This window comes from Diachasma alloeum, unplaced genomic scaffold, assembly GCF_001412515.2.
Source record: "Diachasma alloeum isolate Michigan unplaced genomic scaffold, Dall2.0 Dall_scaffold_00323, whole genome shotgun sequence".
NCBI classification, from domain to species: Eukaryota; Metazoa; Arthropoda; class Insecta; order Hymenoptera; family Braconidae; genus Diachasma; species Diachasma alloeum.
The window spans coordinates 308,865-331,179 of NW_021680462.1; the positions used below are offsets into that span (position 1 = coordinate 308,865).

General features: G+C 36.1%; 1 protein-coding gene across 1 annotated transcript in view; it reads right to left on the minus strand.

Annotated features, from left to right (window-relative positions):
* The window catches only part of LOC107040154, a 117,660-nt gene that overhangs the window by 11,602 nt on the left and 83,743 nt on the right, over positions 1-22,315 (minus strand). Inside the window, 3 exon segments of the mRNA XM_015260101.1 lie at positions 744-984; positions 1,431-1,689; positions 4,234-4,438. Coding sequence (XP_015115587.1) covers positions 744-984; positions 1,431-1,689; positions 4,234-4,438 — 705 coding nt within the window.

Consider the following 22,315-nt stretch of genomic DNA (forward strand, 5'->3'; position numbering starts at 1 on the left):
TTTACAGCTACGAAGAAGATCTTCTGACATTTTCTTCAAGATCCAACCTTTATAGCAACAATTTTACGTTTCCGTAGGGGCGCTTCAAAATTTAAAAAAATCTTACGATTTTTTACTCCGTTTCAATCGTTAAGAGTAATAAAGAAAATACATTTACTCCCCAAAAACTGATTATTTATCATTGATAATTTTTAAAAGTAAATTCTAACTTTGATGAATGCTAAAAATTGTATCCATCAAATTGTTTTTGTCAGGGCTGTGTCAAAACTGCAGTCCATCCATATCCAAATATTAGCTATTGATTCTAAAATATAACATTGAGTCATTAACAAAAGGGCCATCTCTATTTTTAAAAGTCTTTACTATTAAAATCCCATTGCCAATGCTATCACACATCGTTATAAGTTCCAACACCATAAAAAACATCGCTCATTTAAATTCGAGCCAATAAAAAAATTAAATCAATCTCAAGCTATCGCTGCTGTTAACAACATAATTACGCAATTACGAAATATTTTTCTTCCTGCTTTCTTTTTCTTCGTCAATGATGCAATCAAGTGACTAATAGCTGACTTTACAACAAAATGAAGGCCTTTTTGGAAGATAAAAGAATATTCCATAAGAAAAATCTTACACTACATTTTGTTGTAAACTGTCGCTTTCGGGAGGAATGCAAAACACCGTTTCATCATTCCACAGCGAAATCGTAAAATTATAATTTTTAATGAATAATTGATACTTACCGGGTCTATGTTGACCAGGTTCAACAATAACTTCCACATAAGTAACCGGGAAAATGCCTTTTTTACTTCCAACTCTCCCCTCGAACCAGTTCTCATCGACCCTCCTAGTGAGAACCACTAATTCCCCCTTCGCTAATGACAATTCTAGATTCGTTTGTGCGATGAAATTGAACTTAGCACGTGCCTGGCCCTCATACGACTTCTTGGGAGTTCCCCGGGTGCCGTCGTAAGGTAAAATCTGCTTTAAACGAGAATAAATACGTTTTAAAGTAGTGAAAACAGATAGGTCAGACATTCGAGGAATTCACGTCCTGATTCCTTGTCGAATATCTGGAGAATGAAGATGTTTGCGAGAATTTCTCTCGACTTTTTTCGTCAGAAATTGCATCATTTACAAAAAATACTTTGTGATATTTTCAGATTATTGCAAAATAATTTATGATTTTCTTTTGAATCTCTTGGATTTTCATCCATTTCTTCTTCGATATCTGCAAAATTATTAGGTTTCGAGGAAAATGGCATTGACTCATTTTCATGGGAAATCCACATAATCTGCTAAAAAAATGTTTTACATTTTCTCCTAAACCGCTTCACTTCGTAGATATCTGCGAAATAAGCTATATTTCATTGAATTTTTATCGAATTATCAATCAATTTCAATGAAGGTGAATGGAGGAAAAAATTTACCTCGACGTAATTAAGTGGAAAGAGTCCGATCATAGCGTTGTGCTCTCCCTCGTACCAATTTTTATCAATTTGTCGACGTATAAGAATGATATCCCCACGACGGAAGGACAATTCCCTCGAGGTTTGTCCCACAAAGTTGTACAATGCACGAGCAACCAGTCGTGGCTCCGGTGTTTGCTCCTGTGACCTGCTACGGTAGCTGGAGTCATCCAGAAAGTCGTCGTAGCGATTCAATGGTATCGGGGATTTTTGTGATGGTCTGTCAATAAAGCAGAACAGATAAAATTAATCAATTCCCTCGTCAATTCATTAATGAAACACGAGGGCATTTCAATAGCGTCATTAATAACTTTTATATCTTTCTTTTTATGATGGTCTATCAATAAAGCAGAACAGATAAAATTAATCAATTCCCTCGTCAATTCATTAATGAAGCACGAGGGCATTTGAATAGCTTCATTAATATCAGTTTGCAAATTGGATGAAGAGTCTAATTGTGGAAAACTCAAGGCTCTTCGGAGATTCAGACAATGGTTTGAAAAAATATTTTTTTTAAATACGGAAAAATATTGACTTTGATCGACCCCAAAGTCAATAGGTTTCAGAAAAAATACTTTATGTAGCGTCAAGATAAGAGTACCCGAACGGGTATGAGTACTCGAACGCATATTACTGATTATGACTTATTTCTAATTTTTTTTACAGTTTTCCTCCCTTTTTTTACTCTCAATTAAATTATGGTAGAAATAGAAAACTATGATCTGTTCGACCCAAGCTCAATTTTTCACATTTAAAATCGGAATCTTTTTATAATTTTAATTATGTGACGGACTGCACTGACACGACGCATTCAGGCGCCATCTCTTAACCGAATTAGTTAGGGACGCTGGTCGGTGTAGCGGGTGTCAAACGGAAAATGTAGGCAACAACTAAATACAATCATTATTTAGGATGAAGAAAAGGGTCGATTAAGTGATTGAAATCCGAAAATAGGGGAAGAAACTCGCAAAATCGTAGAAAAATTGGTGTTCGGGTACTGACGCATTGAAAACCCGAACGTCGCTATACTCGGAATGATCCACTTTACCTCACCTGTCAAACAAATTTTCCCGCACCTTATCATCCTTTTCTTCATTGAAATATTGTTCCAATGATTGAATTTAATGTTTTTTTTATCGTTATTTTAGATCGCTTCGACCCAGTTAGGGTATACTGCGATGATGATCAAGACTTTAAATGGTTAGATCGCACCATTCTATACCCGACTAGGATTTGAACTCGGAACCTTTCGCATGTGAGGCATCGAACTTACCCACTGCACCAAGCCACCGGGCAGAATTTATTGTTTAATGATTGATCTATCACAGGGAAAAATTAAAAACGAGAAATGAGCAAAATTACAATGCAGAAGAGTTGGAGAAGACATTGGCAGCTCTGAAAACTGGGTGAAGCTTAGGAGCAGTGAGCAGACTCTATCAAATGCCAAAGACGACCTTTTATGAGAAAAATATAACAATTGTATATATAACTGATTGAATGAAAACTTTAATCAACTCGACACGTTGGAAGAATCATTTAATGTGGTATACGAGCACAAGAAACTGCACGTTTCGAGTTTAGGGCCTTTGGTCGTTAGGGTACTGATTCAAGAGCTATTTAACCATTCGGGTACTGACGTTTCGACCGACTTCTCAATTTTCTTTTACTATTATTCATAGGTGCTTGAATTTTACATCAAATTGTAATGTCGATCACATGAATACATGACTCGACTTTCTTCGTATATGAATGTGGAATCAGTGAGTAGTGTATCAAAGCCGGTTCTGGACCAATTTAACCTTGAGAAATGAGTCATCAGGTCCAGAGCCGGGCGGGGAGAGGGGTAGAATGTTCTAGAAGGTTTGGCTAGGGGCTGATGCGGCTACTTGACCCTTGTGACCCTTATGACCCTCAGCCACTCTCTCCTTGACCCTTTTGACCCTCATCATTACACCCCCACCTCCACACTCACTCAGACGCTCGCTCTACCACCCCCTCCCCTCACCACGCACCAGCCCCTAGCCGAACCTTCTAGAATATTCTACCACCCCCCTCCCTGCACCAGCCTCTAACCAAACCTTCTAGAGCATTCTACCCCCTCCCCTCTTCCGCAATTGGACTGTTCACCCTATATCAAAAACTGGTAGATTTATCGAAAAATGTGCTGAATAATTTTGTTTTAGAAAATGGGATTTTGTACGAAAAAGGTAAAATCACATTTTCTGATAGAAGCACCCAGTATCGAGATCTATACATATTTATAAATTCATGTGCCAATCATTTGACAAAATTGTAGGAGTGAAAAAATTGATTATGTTGATTCGTCACTATCTCAGAAACCATTGAGCCGTATTGAAAAAAGTCATCAGGAATTTTATTGAAATTCTCTACCAAAAAAGTCTCATAACAGTTTCTCCCAAACCCATCTTTTCCCTACATATTTGTCGCATAATTCCGGATTCAAATTGACATTTCACCCTCTTCTATTAAATTTTGTTCTCCACCCCTTCCTCTTCCTATTTACTATTCCTAATGAACGAAAAAAATTAATTAATATTTTTCTACAATGCTCCACACACTTTCAGTGCCCGCAGAAGACTTTTTTCATCTTATTTCCTTCATTTTAATTTTTCCCCAACTCCGAGAGAAATTTAATTAATATTTGCTTTGTGTTTCTGCGAGGGTTTAGAAATGCGAATGACCCGAGGATAAATTACTACTTTACACTCTTTCCGTGAATTAATCAGATGAGGTATGTACTTACGTAAAATTATCGGTGTGCCTTCTCGAATCAATGTCATGTAATTCTTGCAGGTACTTCCGACGTCTCTCTTCCTGGTAAACTCTACGCATGTTCTCGGCACTTCTACGAGCCAATTCTTCCTCACTCAGGATCTCCTTAGCTTCCGTGCGAACTGGGGAACGATAGTGAATCGTCACTTCGCCTTCTACATAACGCCTCGGTGATTCTGGGACAGAGAAAAATATTCTCGTTAAATTTACACATTTTTCTTTCTTTTATGGATTTATCTGGGAGATTCTACTAAGTGAGAAGTAATTTGTACATAATTTTATCTGTGGGGAAACTACTTCCTCTTTATAATCCTCGAGATAAAGAATTTTTTCGTAATATAGAGCTAAGGTAAATGTCCCAGTACCTAACTCAGCTCCAGTAGCTGAATCGTCCAGTATTCGATTGCTATTTTCTTTTGAGAATTAATCATTTTCTCCCAGAAATGATATTTATTTTTATACGATACATAGGGTTATAATAATCCCAATGAAATAAATTTGATGCGGTTGGTATTGCCATGTTCGGAGTTATTTAAAAATTTTACTTCGTTCAAAATTTTATTCTCTTCATAAGTTGGCCTTATTCGTTGCCCACCGGACATTGATTTTTGGAGTTTTCAGGGACACGCGTGTTCGATTCGCAACAGGAGCAAATTACGAAAATGTTCCAAAGAATAATAAAACTGTATCTCAGTGGAACACCTCCTCTTATTATGCTCCGAGTATGATAGAATCCGAACAGAGGTGAGATTAACAGATAATTTGAAAGACTGTTTAAATGGAGATAACTGCTATCCGAAAATTGAAAAATTTTTTAAAGCAACCAAACTCATAAATAAGATCTGAAACATATAGTATATGGGAGTAACCATTCTGAGCACATCCAGTTATTGAATTCTCATGTATATATCTTTATCTGTATATTTATTTCAATTTTCCCTTTTTTTCCATCTCTTATATTGAATTATATTGAAATTTATTTATTATTTTCTTTCTTTTATAAACAGTCGCTAATCACCACGCTGTCGATGCGATTAGAAATAAATTTAAAAAATAAAATAGAATAAAATTTTTTTTTTAACTGTAAAAATAACTATCTTTTTGTGATCCAAGAAATGAGGAGTTTTTTTTTGCAAGGATGAACAATTATTGATTGCGTAATTAAACCATGGAGATGAATAAAAAGTCAACATTCCGTTTTTTATAAATATCTTAGAATGTAAAGGGTTTAAGAGAAAATGTAAAAAAAACATTTCTCGAAAAATTTTAATTCTCCATAGAAAATGTTTTAAGGATATTTTTCTCTTAAACCACAAGTTCACAAGATATTTTGACACAACATTCCGAATATTTTGACATTCGTCTGCACTTCCCTACAAAATTCATTCTGTGAAGAAGTAAATTATAAAAAAGTTCCAAAACAATGTTGAAACTTCAAAAATTGAATTCCCATAATTTTTCCTCTCAATTACCCGCGAATTTTCCCCAACTATGGATACCCTTTATCAGACATTTCCCACCCCTTTTCCACTCGAGTGAAAGCGTTTATTTCATTACCCCATATTTTCCTGACTTCTTGACAGATTCAATTACAGCCAACATTTATTCCCCTTTTTTTCCATCCCCTAATTAACATTACATCTGTTCAACGACACCTGAAATTATTTTTCCCTATCTCGTCTCCCTCAAAAACTCACACACTTGGGGAGCCACTCGAGCCGTGACTCACGTGCACCAGCCTGATTTTATATTGCATAATGCATCATACGGGATTTAAGAACCAGAATTATGCTATTATGTATATCATGGTTGGATGGTACAATAAACCAGTGAGAATGGTAATTCAACAATTTTTCAGGGAGGATGATAAAGCTGAAAAGCATTTTGAAATTCTTCCGTGAAGATCTTTGAAATGAAGGGGTTTAAGGGGAGACTACTATGAGTTTTAAAAGTTATGGGTTATTGAAGTGAGACTTTTCATAAGTTGAAGATTGATTATATAGATCTGAAAACGAATAATTAGTGCAAAAACAATTTTTTTTAATTGTTCGTTTGTTCGAAAACGCTTAAAATGCCAAAGACAGTCCAGGGCCTCCAATTTTTGAGCTACGAAGGTTTTTTTTTTCAAAATTTTCGGAAAAATATGTGGAATAAGAATAACGAGATAGTTTTTTTTAATTCGCCTCTTACATGGCTAAATTTTCTTTTTTTGTATTTTTTTACAGAAATAGTGAATTTTTTATATGAAAAAAACTGAAATCAGCTGTGTAGGAGTCGAATTCCAAAAAACTGGCTCGTAATTATTGTTCCACACATTTTTCCGAAAATTTTGAAAAAAAAAATCTTTTTTAGCTATAAAATTGGAGGCCTCGGACTGTTTTTAGCAATTTAAACGTTTTCGGACAAACGAACAATGAAAAAATTTTTTTTTGCTGTAATTTTTCGTTTTCAGATCTATATAATGGATCTTCAACGAATGAAAAGTCTCACTTCAATAACCCACGACTTTTAAAACTCACAGTAGTCTCTCCTTAAAGAAAAGGGCTTTTGATAGGTATTTTTTCAATCTATTAGTTTTGAAGATATTTTCGAAACCAATTCTTAGAAATTTCTTAAACTTTGGACGAATATGGAAGAAAGGGGCTCCAATCTACAGTAAGAAATAATTTTCCTCTCTAACTTTCACCAAACCCTCTTAGGTCATATAAATAAATTTGAACCTCTTTACCCCACACTGAGAAACAAAATTATTTTTGCCAAATATCCATTCACTTAAGAGAAGTATCAATTCCTTAAATACCGTATTTCTCCAGTCGAGTCACTTTCTCCAGCCAGGCAATTCTCATCAAGTGTCAATTATGACAATTATATTGCTGCAGAAGATGAGCATTTCAATTATGACCTTAAGTGCACTCCCTCAATAATTATAAACATTAAAAAATTAATCGAAATTCTTCCCTCCAGAAAATAAGAAATTTAGGAAAAATGAATAATCATTGGAGGAGTTCATCCAAGGTCAAATACAACATCATCCTCTAGAGTAACATGCGTGTTATAATTGAAACCTAATCAGGCTCGCCTAGGCGAGACTCAATAGGAGAAATACCATTTTTAAAAAAATGCTTTTCAGAAGCAAATGAATATTTGGCAGAAATATTTTTTTTCTGAGTGTATAACGGAGAATGATTTTTACCGAACCCGTTGGGTAAAAATTCACTTCCGTCCGTCCCCATGACCTGCAGATAAGTATTAAACAAACAATGCCCTACCGGTGTGGAAAATTTGACTAAATAGGAGAATAATTTTTGCATCCATAGATGTGTTTCTTTGCCGAGAAAATCGTAAGATATCCACCACAAACCAGTATTTTTTCACTGAATTACATTTCGCTCCACGATTACCATTCGTATAGTTAAATTTGTCACGATTTTCTAGGTAATTTTTATCCCGCTTTTCTCTCTGTGTATGAATTTTCGGAATTTTCCCATTTTTTTCGTCCTCAACAAGACCACGTAAATTCTCCCGTTACAATCGCAATTACTTACAACAGTAGTGACGCTCGCCTATTCTCACAAAACGATGGAGTAATTACAGTCTTAAATTCCAACAACTATTTTGAATATTTGAATCTTAAAGAAGAAGCTTATTTCCTCAACAGTCATAACTTCAGGATTGAAGATTTTTCTACACCCGTAACTCAGAGAGGAAAAGATTGAGAAAAATTTATCTACCAACTGTTTTCTACAGTAAATTTCATAATCTACTCATTCATGAAATGACTTGGAAAATTGATTTTAACCCTAGACTGGTCACCATGCGATGGAATTGCCGCAACACGTCGTTTTATTCACCTTGCCATCGACTGGTTGACCGGAAAATTTTTAGAAAAATTGAATTCGTCAATTGAAGTATCTGGAAAATTCTGGTATTTTTTTCAATAATGTATCCTTAATTCTGGGAGAAAAAAAATTATTTCCAACAGGTGAACAATTTTTTCCCGTGTTAAATGAAATTGCCTGTTGCGCGACGTTGCTGAGAACTCGGTAAATGCACCCGGAAAGTGTAGAGTGGATTCGGCAACGCTGGAGCCTAAATAACACAGCGGCACTCTCCCGTGAACGTGACTAAAGTCGCATTTTTCCGTCAGGTGACCAGACTAGGGTTAATAAAATTATCAATTGCATTTTGCAACATGAAAACAATCTCTATTTATCTATTCATATCCAATTGGAAGAGGGTTATAAAAAACATTATCAGACGTTTTGTACAGAATTTCATAATCTATTTTTTAAACGTCATTATTGAATAGATTTATGGAATTCAAAGTACTTGATATCTACTTTATTCGTCTAGGTACCGCAGGGTTTTCCTCGGCCATTAGATTTAATATATTTATTCTTACAACCTTCTATTGTTATTTTTTGAGTCTTTCAGTAAGCGAATTATCGATTTCCTTATTTAAAAGAAACAACCGTCATGACGTCATTTCTCAAGAGTTATGTCGCAAACATCGAATCGATATCTCAAATATCTTGAAAGCCTGTCGCCGCGTTTGTCTAGTCTCACGTCATAGAGGGCGCCGTCAGACTTTATTTTGACCCTTAATTTTGGCGTCTCAATTTTGAGTACCAAATTGTCATTATCAGAAGTTAATTGGGATTTTTATAATATAGAGAGATAGAGACCCTTATTTTCTCATGACCTTTATTTGGACCCTTAATCTAACCTTTGTGATCCGTAATCGACCCTCACTATAATCCTTGTGGCCCTGATTTTGACCCTGGTGACCCTTAATTTCTGACCATTCGTTTCTGACGCCCATGACCCTTATTTGAACCCTTACTCTGAACCTTATGATATCTAATCAGATCCTTGTGACCCTTATTTAGCCCCTTAATCTCATCCTTGTGACCTTTATTTGGCCCCTATTCTGACCCTTGATATGATCCTCGTAATCTTTATTCTGACCTTCACGAACCTTAATCTGACCCTTGTGACACTTGATCTGATCATTGTGACCCTCATTTTGACCTTCCTGATCCTTATTTTGACCTTTAATTTTGGAGTCATAATTTTGAGTACCAAATTTTTATCACCAGAAGGTGATTTAGATTTTTATAATACAGAGAGATAGAGACCCTTATTTTCACCCTTGTGACTCTTAGTTTCCAATTCCCATGACCTTTATTTGGACCCTTAAGCTAACTTTCGTGATCCTTAATCGACCCTCACTATAATCCTCGTGACCCTGATTTTGACCCTGGTGACCCTTAATTTCTGACCATTCATTTTTGACGCCCATGACCCTTATTTGAACCCTTACTTTGAACCTTATGACATCTAATCAGTTCCTTGTGACTCTTATCTAACCCCTTAATCTCACCCTTGTGACCCTTGATCTAATCATGGTGACCCTTATTTTGACCTTTAATTTTGGAGTCATAATTTTGAGTACCAAATTTTTATCACCAAAAGTCGATTTAGATTTTTATAATATAGAGAGATTGTTATATTGCATTATTTTATAAAAATAAAAAATTAGACTTATTTTCCCTTCATCGAGTCTACTTTGAACATTATTGGACATTATTGAATTCTCTTTTGTTACTTTAAAAAATGTTTCCAACTTAGAGCATCCGAACTTAACGATTGATCTGTGCAATCTATTCCTAATTTTGCTATCTGAATGGCTTGGGATAAATCGTTATTTAGTACTGTCGTGCTCAGCAGTATTTCGTTACGTCATACATATTGTACATTATACATATATATTTTTTTTTGTTCAATTGCTTTGAATTATATTCTCTGATTAACTTCATTGTTTACTATATCAAATTCATTGCTTCTGTATGCAGGGTCTCCCCCTGCAAAAATGATACCATGTATCAATTCGCAGAATAAATAAAAAAATAAAAAAATTATTGGACAATGGATAAACATCCTTCATTTGTCATGAATGCAACATTTCGCTAAGCTATCTTTGAACTTTCATCTAAACGTATAAACAGACCCTATCTCCCCCAACCCCAGAAGACAATAATCCCTTAACGATTCTCAAACAACCCAAACTACTGACTGTACGGTATAGGTCCATAGACGAATGGAATCGAGCTTCCGTTTCCGGTATCCCTCCATCCACCGTTACTGCCAGCAGCATTACTCTTGGTATCCCCCAGAGGCCTCTCACCCCCGAACTCTCCATTCAGGTCCAGTCTGGAATTGCTGAAGCTGCTGACGAGCTGGGGGGACTTGAGGGTATCTGCACTCATCTTCGTCTTCTCGAGACTGTTGCACTCCTCATAATTTTCAAAGTCTCCGCTGAATTCTCTATCATCCTTTTCCACTCTCTCCTTCCCATTAGGATCAACTCCATCATCTCCATAATCAGGAGAATTAAATCCTCTTCCTTTTCCATCTCCACTGCTACCATTGCTCTGACTCCCTAATGTTTCTGTGCTTCCGAATCCACTGACTTTTCCCTTCACCTTCTCCAATCCATCATCCTCGAAGAATCTTTTCCGGAGGCGTCTGTTGTGCTCGAATATCTCGTGCAGACGCTCTCTGCTACCCCTGAACTCAGCTGATCCTGGTCGAAAGAGGACATCACTCCCTTCATCATTACAAGTGGATTCCACTGATGTCCTCTGTATACCCTCAGGATTCAGCGTGAATGCAGTCTTTTGTGGAATCGTTTCGGAGATAAACTCGGTGTCTGACGTGCAAAAGTAGCAGCTGGGAGGCGGGTGAGGAGCAGGAGGAGGCGATGGATGGGTGGATATGTGGTGAGTGGAAGTGGTGGGGTAAGATCTTCGAGAAAATTCTTCCGTTCTGGTGATCTTGGCGAGGTTGAGGTGTGGTTGGGTCAAGGTAAGGGTGGAGAGGTCGTTGATTGAGCTGGTCAGTTGTAACCACTCTGGAGTTGATTCAAGGTCCATCCGGGGTAGGAGTGGGTTGCGGCAACGAGATGATGAGAGGATTGTTGTCATTGCTGGAGATGATGGTTTTCAAGCACTCGGGCTCGACACTTTCCACTTCATTTCAGCGAGAAAAGTTTTTTTTTTACTGAAATTGATTTTTCACTCACTGCTTGTTTTGATGACGGGTTTTGAGGGTTTAGTGGGGTGCAATGGGTTCAACTGTAGGGAGTTGAATGGAACATTTCCCGAGGAAGAAGAATGAAGCTAGGTTTAAGATGATAGCGTCGATGATTCCGAAGATATGCCAGTTTGAAGAGTGGAGAGTTTTTTTGAGAGTAAAATTCATTTTTGGTTCACTCTGGTTATTAGAGAGCTTACAGTGCAAAAGGGATTCATTTATAGAGGATAGAATCAGAAATTTCCTGAGGGCGGCGGAACTAACTTTGAAGAAGTAGCATTGGTGGTCCCAGAGATATTCAAGATGGGAAAGAAGACAGTTTTTTAGACTCTATTGATTTACTCAATTTCTTAGAGCTTCGGAGGGATTGAATCCTTCAAGAGGAGTTTAATAGCAGTATTTGGAATCGAAAATTTTCGCATGAAAATTATGAAACCCAATTCGAAAGAATAGTACTGGTATTTCCAAAAATATTCCAAAACATAACTTAATTTTTTTTGTTTCACATCAATCGATTCTTTAACTATTAATTCACTTTGTTGATCTACTTCACTTCTCATGAACGTTTTCAGGGCGTCTAGTGGGGCAAAATACATCTAATTGTAGGCTTTGAGGTCATAAAGTTCCCGCGAAGATAACACTGATGACTCTGGAGATATTTAATATTGAAGAGGAATCGATTTTTGGGCACCGATGACTAAAAAATCACGTCCGCCCGAACCGATCGCTCGAGAAACACTGGTCAAGTCTTTCGCGGTGTCTTGCAGGCTCGCTGAGTCGAGGCGCCTGGGGGCACCGAAGACAATGGGTGCCCCCCCTATTCCTATAACGAAGAAGATCAAACCACAAACACCAAGAACAAAACCATCGAGTTCCATAACTGTACGAATACCCTACGTTCAACGCTCTCAGACGATACTCGCGGCTCTCAGCGAAGCGTCACGCTCACTGAGACACGTAGATTGCTTATCGAGAAATGGAAAAGAGTAACGGGAGAATTTTTTTCACTATTGTTTTTTTAAAATGAATTTTTTGTATTGAAAATTGCAAATTTCAGATCTTTGTTCGCGGTTGGGGATTGTGAGTGATGTGAGTTAGATATTAATCTCAAAAGGATAAATTGAGTGGATTATATGTCAAGATGTTTTTAATGAATTTAAAAATAAATTTAATAATTTTTTCCACAGTGGAACGGAAATCTTGAGTGAGTAATGAAGCCGATAATTATTTTTGACGTAAAATGCTTTGAGTGAAAAATTACAAGGATTTCAATCTATTCATTCTGCAAATGCTTCAAGAACAAAGAGCTCTATGGAAACAAATTGCTGTAATTTTTGTACATAATTAAATTTTTAACAAAAAATATTTCAAGAAGTTTTGCTCTGAGAAAGTCTGTTTTTCCCTCAATATAAGGAGGAGAAAAACTGTTGATTAGGCAGGAATTATCATTCGCAAGATAAAAAACTTGTTTACATGGGGAATTGGCCAAGTGGTAAAATGTGGCACAATGTGGATCCCTGGCAGAAACTAGATCCATGCAGGAATATGAAACAAAAGACTTGACATGTGCTGATCCGTCCTGTGACTGCCATGAGACAGACGGTGATATGACAAATTCTTATCATATGACAACATTATGACCAATTTACTATCAGATTACATCTAACTAGTGATAATAGAACTTGAGATTCGGAGATAGTCCCATTGTTTTGATGATGACGAGGCGTTGAGTGGATTGTCAAACACCTACATGGCGTCCCACAGCATGTGACAAAAGTAAATTACATACTATACCGCAAGGTGGCGGTGCAGTTTAAAGTCTACTATATGGGTGAAGTTGAGACTCCGCGAATTTCATTCAGTCTCATGAATTAGAACACTTAAGAGTGCCAAGTGAATTTGAAAAAAGATTCAAAAAAATTTTTTTCTTTCCCTCCATCATTGGAGAAATATGTAGTCATCCATCCGACGAAATTTAAAATCCGCAACCGGAACTAGACATCGAGGAAATAAATGCGCAAAATCCTCTATTTCGCGTGACGAACCTCGAGAAAGCATGGGATCAAATGGGTACGGTGGGTTGAAATATCTCTCTTATTCACCCCGGTACCCCATTGTTTTTTGTCGCCATCACATTGAACACATCATTCCCCATATCTTCAAATTTTTTCAAATTTTTCTTGAGTTCCTAGGGGGTTGAAACGTTCAATTTAATCAAAACTCCATAAGAGGCCGTGTATAAGACTGATTTTGTTTATTTAATTTCTCGATATCCATAAGTTCTAAAATTTTAAAATTGTCACCGATGTTCACCATCTGTCTAATACTATTAATTGAAAAAATTATAACTTTGTTGGTGAATGTCAATTTTCAAGGTCATCGCCAAATCACTTGGCACCCTTAAATGAAAGACCTAAGCGTTGAGCAAAAAACATTCCTCATCAAATCATATTACCAAAGATGGGATTCAAGCCTGATTCGGGTCTTAAACGGTAAATAAAGTGAATGAACCAACTAACTAAGAAAAACGTTTTCTTCTGTTGTTGAAAAGTTACACATTTTTTGACCAAGAGCATTTTCAGGTTAATTGCGAAATTTGATCAGTACGGTACACTAGACGATAGAAAGCGTAAGCATTCTAGCCCTTCACGTACTGTAACCACAAATGAGGTCAACCGCACAAGTAAAGAACATTTCAAAAAATATTCAAATAATACTCTTCAGAAGGCTGTTTAAACCTTGAAAGTCTCGAAAACGTCACTTCACCACATCTTGAAAGAGTTTTTAAACTGCCATTTCTTATAAAATTTTTATAAATCCATTTTTAACCGAGAAAGTGATGGCTCGTCGTATGAAATTCTGCCAAGAACACTTTTTATAATCCTTTTGAATCAAAAAAGATGAAGGCACATAATATTGTCTTCTCGGACGAAGCACATTTTTACTTGGGTGACTTTGTAAACAAACAAAATTTTCACTTTTGGGGGACTGAGTCACCTCACGTCATTGAAACACAATCCCTACGCCCGAAAAAAGTCACTGCATGGGCGCCGATAGACCTTTTCATCCTGGAAATCTAGGGGAAATATTTATTCCGTTCGTAAAATTAAAAAATCTCTGGAAAAATAATGAAGAATGCTGATAAATTTACATTTAAGTTGATAGATTTTTAACCCTCAAAAATGATGATTCATATGTAAATTCGGTAGAAGTGTCCGAACACGGAGAGAAATTTTCTAGAAAAATTCTATTACGAGTATTGGAAAAAATCACAATCCAACGGCTGTGAAAAAATTCTAGTGCTGTTAAGGTACAATTTCTTGGTATTTCTGGTAGAATTTCGGGGGATTTCTGTGAAATTTTCACAGAAATACGGGGAAAAATTCATGTTTTCCCCAATAAAATTTCTAGTGCCGGCGCTAGAATTTTATCCTGGCCGTCACTTTGCGCCTCTTTTCCCGTGCTAGCACTAGAATTTTTCTAAAAAATTTCTCTCCGTGAAACTCCTAGGGGAATTAACATGGAAAAAAAGTGTCCGAAAATCTAGTGACTCTCACGATGAAAAAGTCTATTACCATGAAGGGTGTTTTCCTCGAGTTCCTCGATAGCCGTTAAATCAATGCTTACATTTACGGTAAGTTCTTGAAGAAGAACTTCTTTCCGTGAGCACAAATAATCAATTAGTCAAGAATTTCTACTTCACGCAAAATGGTGCTGCCCCCACAGGACTACTGCAGTATTTGAAATACTTTTTTCATGTATTAGGTTTAGGTTACACCAAATATTCCCATGAGGGCATGGAATAGCCGGTTTGCAGTCCTGACTTAAATTCCTGAGACTTTAGCCTGTGGGGTTTTCTCAAAAAAAATGCTGTAAGAAGTATCCGGCGACGGTGGAAAAGTTGCAAGACACAATTAGGGAGGCTGTCAGAGGTATTGATGGTAATACCCCGCATACCAGCTTTGAACGTAGGACAGAGTTCTGTAGTAAAAGTGATGGCGGACGCTTGGAAGGAACTGTATTATAATTTGCCAAATGCTCTTGATGCAATAAAAAAAACAACAACGTTTGACCGTTTACAAGTTATTCATAATTTACTTTGTCACGTGCTATGGGACACCTTGTACACTGAGAGAAAAACAAACACGTTGTCAAACAAGTCTTTTTTGGCCCAACAAAATCGCTAATTACAAGATTACCATCATATCACTCTTCATGTTTCATTTAAGGGTTCATTTCTTGTCGGTGATTATTAGACAGCCGAAACGAAAAGCTACTATGCGTTGTTTCGCATAAAACAAAGATTTTTCGGGAGCAAAATACGTCTGGGAGTATCGAATAACAAAGGAGTAGTACTAGAAATGACATTTCTTGCCTGTACAGAGAATGCAATTTTTTTTTAACTACTAAATCTATTTTTGTGACAAAAATTTTTCATTCTGGTGCACTCTGTATATTCGGTAGAAAAAAATACTTTTTTGATTATGTTCAAAATAGTACATTACATGCCCGAGCCTTGAAAAACAGATTACCATCCCCCACGTCCAAGATTGCATTCCGAGCCGACGGCGAGGATGGCAAGCACGTGGGGGAGGGTGATGTGTTTTCCATGGCGACGTGTACTGAGAAAAAAAATTTCTAAGAAATAGAAATTCTATGATTGATCCAAATCGTTCATCGATTGAATAGTCGCAAAAGAAAATGCTATTGTAAGACACAAATATCGATTTAATTTTAGTGTTTTCGATTGAAAAAGAATGAGATCAGTTATCTAAACTTTTTTTTTGTTACAATCTACTTTTCAGTACATACAAATCAATATCTGTATTATCAGATATCTTCTTCGCGGAATAAAGCATGTAATTATCCAATTTATCAGCGTCACGATATCCCCCAAAAGAATATCTGTTCGATTGAAAGCAGAATTCATAGATGCAATAAGATATTCATTTGGTCTATGAGGAACATATTGGATACTCATTGATGCGAAACTTTCGCGGTGAGCAGTTTCTTGTTTACGACAAACGCAATTCTTCATCATTTGAACTGATTATTTTTCCATTGCAATTGTGAAAAAAAAAATTATTTGCGCCAAATCCGAAGCGTTTAAACTAAACCAAAATTGAATTGTATGAAATCGATTTTGCCGCAAAAACATGTATTTTCTAAATGCGATAGAATAAACAAAATATACAATACTTTCTTTTGCGACTATTCAATCGATGAACGATTTGGATCAATCATAGAATTTCTATTTCTTAGAAATTTTTTTTCTCAGTGTGTGTATATTAATATGTGCGCTGCGCGCCACGAAATTTGCGTTTTTCAGGTCCCTCGACACGAAAAACTATTTTCTTGACGCAAGTAAGACTTGTTTGAGAACTTTGTCGTTTTTCTATCAGTGTACAACCAATGTAGTCGAATTGAATTAAAGAATTGGAAATAAGAATCATTACTGTGACGAAATTTTATGACCAAAATATCCATGACTCTAAGTTTACATTTAGCTAGTTGGTTCACATTAGCCAGCAAAATTATGATCGAAATTATGACATGGGACTTGACTTCACATGACGGTCATTGTTTTCTGACCTGACAAATGACAAAATGTGACGTCATTTCGCATCACTGGTTCCGCAACGATAATCCTATTCACATGAAAATAATTTTGACACAAAAATTGTCATTCGTGATAACAAAGCCTAAAGAGGTAACGCTACGAAAACATCCCGCATGCATAATTCTCCCAATTGCCCTTTCAAAGAAACAATTATTCGAATTTCGAATGAATGAACCAATCCGTCCATGAATTTTTCAACCCAAAAAAAATGTTGAATCTCTTTTTCATGTCAGAATGCACTCACAAAATAGAATTCAGCAAAAAATGACAATGGCGGAATGAAAAGCGGCGACTGTGATTGTCGAAGCTACCCCGACTATTTCAAATATAAACGACTGAAAGGATTCAACAACAATAACTCGGAAAAGTAGATAGAGAAGAAGCTGAAGAAACGTATTATCATTATTGCAATTCCTTTCTCATTCTCGAGTATTTCTGCAGAATATCATCCATTAGTATCGTGGGACGAGTGAATGTACCGGCGTTGGATTATTAAATTGCATCTAATGGTAGATATTTCGTTGGGGGAGGGGAAGTTGTAACGAGGGCCAGGCCAATTTTAAGAGAGGGTTCAATGATTCGAAAACGTTTGTAAATTGTTTTACTGAAGTCAAAAAGCATTTTAAAGTACTGTTAAAAATCGCTTGACTTGTTTTTTGTCTGAAAAATGAAATTGTTTTTGAATAAAATTGATGGAAAAAATCATCACATGAGTAGAAACTATTTTACGATTTCATGAAAAAAAAGTTGGGAAAAATAATTTGTTTCTCATTTATAGGTATTTTGCAATCTTTCATGAATAGGAAATCGAAATTTTTAGTATTCATCAAAGGTTCCAAAATACCTGTTTAGTATGGCAATACTAAACATTTCCATTTCCTATTTAGGCGCAAAATTCGGAACTTTTGAAGTTAACCATAAGCCAGTCGAGTTTTCAAAAGATTTTAATAATTCATTAGTGTAAATTTGCATCAAAAAATGATTAATTATTTGAAAGTACAAATACAAATTTTTGTGAAGTTTTCACTCATGAAGTTCTTGTGTTCAAGAGAAGAAATCCAAAAACACCGGGGATTTCCTTATTGTGCGACCAATTAAGTGTTGAATGCTGGAATGAATGAAAAAATATTTCACGATTAAAACAAATAAAATGTTATTTTTGGTGAAATTAAAAAATCCCATATATTATAATAGCAGATACTCCGGGAGAAGGGGGAGTTGTCATGAGGGCTGGGTCGAATCTAGATGAGAGTTGAAAGATTCCAGATCATTTCAGTAGCGAAGTGGTAAAACTGTACAAATGTCAACTTTGACTATTGACTAGTTTTCAATTAATATCTCGGAATCTAAGGGAGATAGAAAATTTTTTATTATAACTTTTTTTGTAGAGCCGATTGAGAGCTACAACAAATGTAATTATGAAAATTTCGCTATCTCCCTTAGATTCGGAAATATTCCTCAAAAACTCAACTGGGAGATAAGTCGACTTAAACCGTTTTACCACTTAGCTACTGATTTGAATGTTGTATTGGTTCTAAATACTTATATCGGACTGAAAATTCATCAAGAAATGATTAAAAATCGTTCCATTCTATTTTTATTAGAAAAATAAAACTGATATTAATTAAAAATTGATGATTTTTTTTACCACTGAAAATTTGAAATTAAATTTTTAATAAATTAAAAAATAATTGAAAATTGTGAAAGATTTTTATGAAAACTGAGATTAATTCCCCGTCCACACGCGATGAATGAAAAAATAGTGAAAGCAACAACGGAATAGAATAGAAACAGTTGATGAGTTTTACGTTCTATTCGTTAATTAATCCCTCCACTCGACCTAATTGAAGCCTAATGGGTAAGCCGCAGAATGAACCTCCTCGTTAACTGTTGAGCGTCAATTTTGCGACTTGGAAAGCCCTCGGGACGAGGGGGGAATTACAGCGGGTCCCTTTCCCCGTTCTTGTGCGAGTGATTAGAAACACAATTGAAATTGCTTCGGCGGTTGCCAGTTAGTACTTCGTGTGACAATGATTATTTAATATTTATTAATTAAATTTGATGTGCAATCACGGGGGGAGAATAATTAACGCAATTGAATATCGTCAAATTTGATAGCATTATTGATCAACAATGTGTTTGAAATTGAGAAAATTAAACTAAAGTTATTTATAATAATTCAAGAATTTATAATATAGTTATTTATAACTTTTTTTATACTTAGTATACTCAACAGAATTTTCACCAAAAAATGTCTCCTCCCGAGTCGAATATCTGGACCTTATTCCCCCCTATTACCTCCTCGAGTCGAATATCTGAACCTTATTCTCCCCTATTACCTCCTCGAGTCGTATATCTGGACCTTATTCCCCCTTATTACCTCCTTGAGATATTTTTTCCTCCTTTCTTCATCCTATACATCCTGAATAACTCCTTATATGATCCTGCCTCATCCTAAAGGCGTAAAAACCCTTCTCAACTGATACTTTTTTCCCCCTTCTCCTCCTGTCGAATGAAAAGAAATCATAAATCCCCTGAATTAACCCTGATAGCCAGGATGATTGAGTAGCTCACTATTTTGTTCATTTCTGTTTGCGGTGAAAATTACTGAAATTCCCACCCTTATTTTTGACTGTCGTTTCTGACCGTTATTTTTGACCTTTATACATGACGCTTGAGTATGACCTTAATTTTCACCCGTATTTCTCATGTTAATAATTAAAAATTAAAAAAAATACCTCGAAAGGGTTTGTAGGTTCTTTCCAGGAGGGATGGAGTGGAAAACATTTTAGGGGGTGCAGGCGATAAATGTTTTTCTCCTGAACCCTCGGAATTTGGAAATAACTCGCACGTTCAGGCGGAAACCAGGGGGTCTTTCTGAATGTAAATACACCCTAACTTCATCCTGGTCCTCCTACTCATGATAGGTGTTCAAGGGGGAATTCAGGTCCTAATATTCGACTCGGGCTGATATATCCTCTTAAGATCACTCACAACTGAGAAAATCCCCCAAAAATTTCCCGTAAATTGGTTGAAATAAGAAGAAAATAGAGTGATAATGGCAACAGAATGTCTCGCCTGTGACGGCTTGAGAATTGTGCTACTTGCACTCTCACACCCGACCTATCATTCTATTCCAATGAGGTATCTACGTGCCTGGAATGTAGAGCATATCATCCCAGTCACAAACTACAAGGCACCAACCCAGGATGGTACGTCTCTAGTGTGTGCGCTCATTTGCATGGGGAACGATTTCACTTTGGCTCATTTGTTAGTTTTCATTATTCAAAATTATTCAGCGATTGTAACAACGTCACGCCTACATTCAACCATTGGCTTGCCCAGCTGCCCTGTTCACCATTAATCGATCGACCATCCGTGATTTTCCGTCCTATCCAGCTGTTATTACAAATTCCAATAGAATTCCACGGTGAAGAATATTATAATTAGCCTAATGCATTTGTCACCTCGGGAATAATTCACAAATATCAAGTGGGATACCACGGAATTTGTGGGATTATTTGATCTCCGCATCTGTGAATTTGAGAATGAGAAGGATGAACCAAAAATTAATTCTTTGAAATTTTTCAAACTTCGCGTTTGTTTCTCGCAGATATTTGGGAAAGGAATGAGGTTAGAGGATGAAATCAGTAGTGAAGTGGGAAAACGGTTTAAGTCGACTGATCTCTTAGTTGAGTTTTTGAAGAATATCTCCGAATCTAAAGGAGATATCGAAATTTTCGCAATAACCTTTTTTCTAGAGCAAATTGAATGCTACAAAAATTTAGCTACCTCCCTTAGATTCCGAGATATTCACTGAATACTGGCCAATACTCAAAATCGACTTAAACCGTTTTATCACTTCACTTATTCAGCTTTTCTTGAATTTTGCTTTTTGAAAAATTTTGATTGTGGTTTTTTGGGAATATCTGGAAAACCAATAGCGTCAGAGAATTGAATCTAGTTTCACTTCGAAGCCAGGGAAATTTCCTATTCCAGACGCAATATGACGATTCATCTTACCCATCAGTTCGAGAGGCTACTCACTCCCTGATTGGGTGACTCCATGATTTCGAAATGAAGTCAACTTCACGTGATTTCAGGGCTGATTTCAGTGATTTCGAGATTGATTTCAGCGATTTCGGGAAGAAATGAAATCAATGACTTCCAGTGGATCGCGATATGAGTTCGTGACTACAATTGACTTCGAATGATTTCATAGATTCGAAATCAGTGATTTCAGAGGCATGAAATTATTGAAATAACGATGAATAAAGTTCATTGAATGAGAGGGAGCGCGGCAGAATGGACCGTTTTAAGTTTTTTTGTACTTATCACACAATATGACTTGGTTGTTCTTGTTGTTGTGCTGAACAAGCTTTGAAAACTTGTTAGTAAGCAAATGAAAAACGGCCCATTCCACCTCTTTTCTCTAATAATCCATAACCGGACCTGTGCGCGCGCTTATCTATTCGTTGTGAAAATGAGGAAATCGAATTTATTAAACTTCATATACTCATAGATGTTTTATAAATATTGATAATGACTTGAAGAAAATTAAGAGAGTGAAGAGTGAAACATCTATGAATAATTTTTAATCTTCGATTAATTCTTTTTTTTTTCACTTTTTAAGGTACTTCCTCAGTGAGTTATACTTGGCGAAAATTTCGCAATATACTGAAGACCTAAAATTTGAATCATATGTTGTTGAGGACATGTAAAAAAGGCTCCCAAAATTTCAAGTATTTTTTCCACGCGAATTTTTGAGATATCCATCGTCAAACATTCAATTTTTGTCTTTTTTAAGTTTGTGTCGATGCATACCTCAAAAATTCGCGTGGAAAAAATACTTGAAATTTTGGGTCCGTGTCGGCCAAGGTTTTTCATGGTTTCCCTTGGTCACCAGGAGAGTCTGTACACGGCGTATAGCTCCTGGGGTACAATGTGACACGGTTGGAGAGGAAGTCGGCCCATGATACCGCAAAAAATGTAAAAACCAGAATAGGGTATACATGGCAAGGAAAAATAAATAAATACTTGAAATTTTGGGAGTCATTTTCACATGTACTCAACAACATATGATCCAAATTTTAGGGCTGCAGTTCATTGCAAAATTTTCACCAATTATAACTTACTGAGAAGTACCTTAAAATAATTTGATTAAAACCTGTAATTGTTGAAAAATGAGGGGTAGGTTATAAATTGATTTCCTCAAAAACTGAAAAAATTTCTTGAATTCTTCGTAAATTTCAGTTTTCCAGATAACCGTAGATCTTCAAAGATTTTTCTCAAAATTATTTGCGAAACCGAAGAATTTCCATGAATTTTGTAGAGTTTA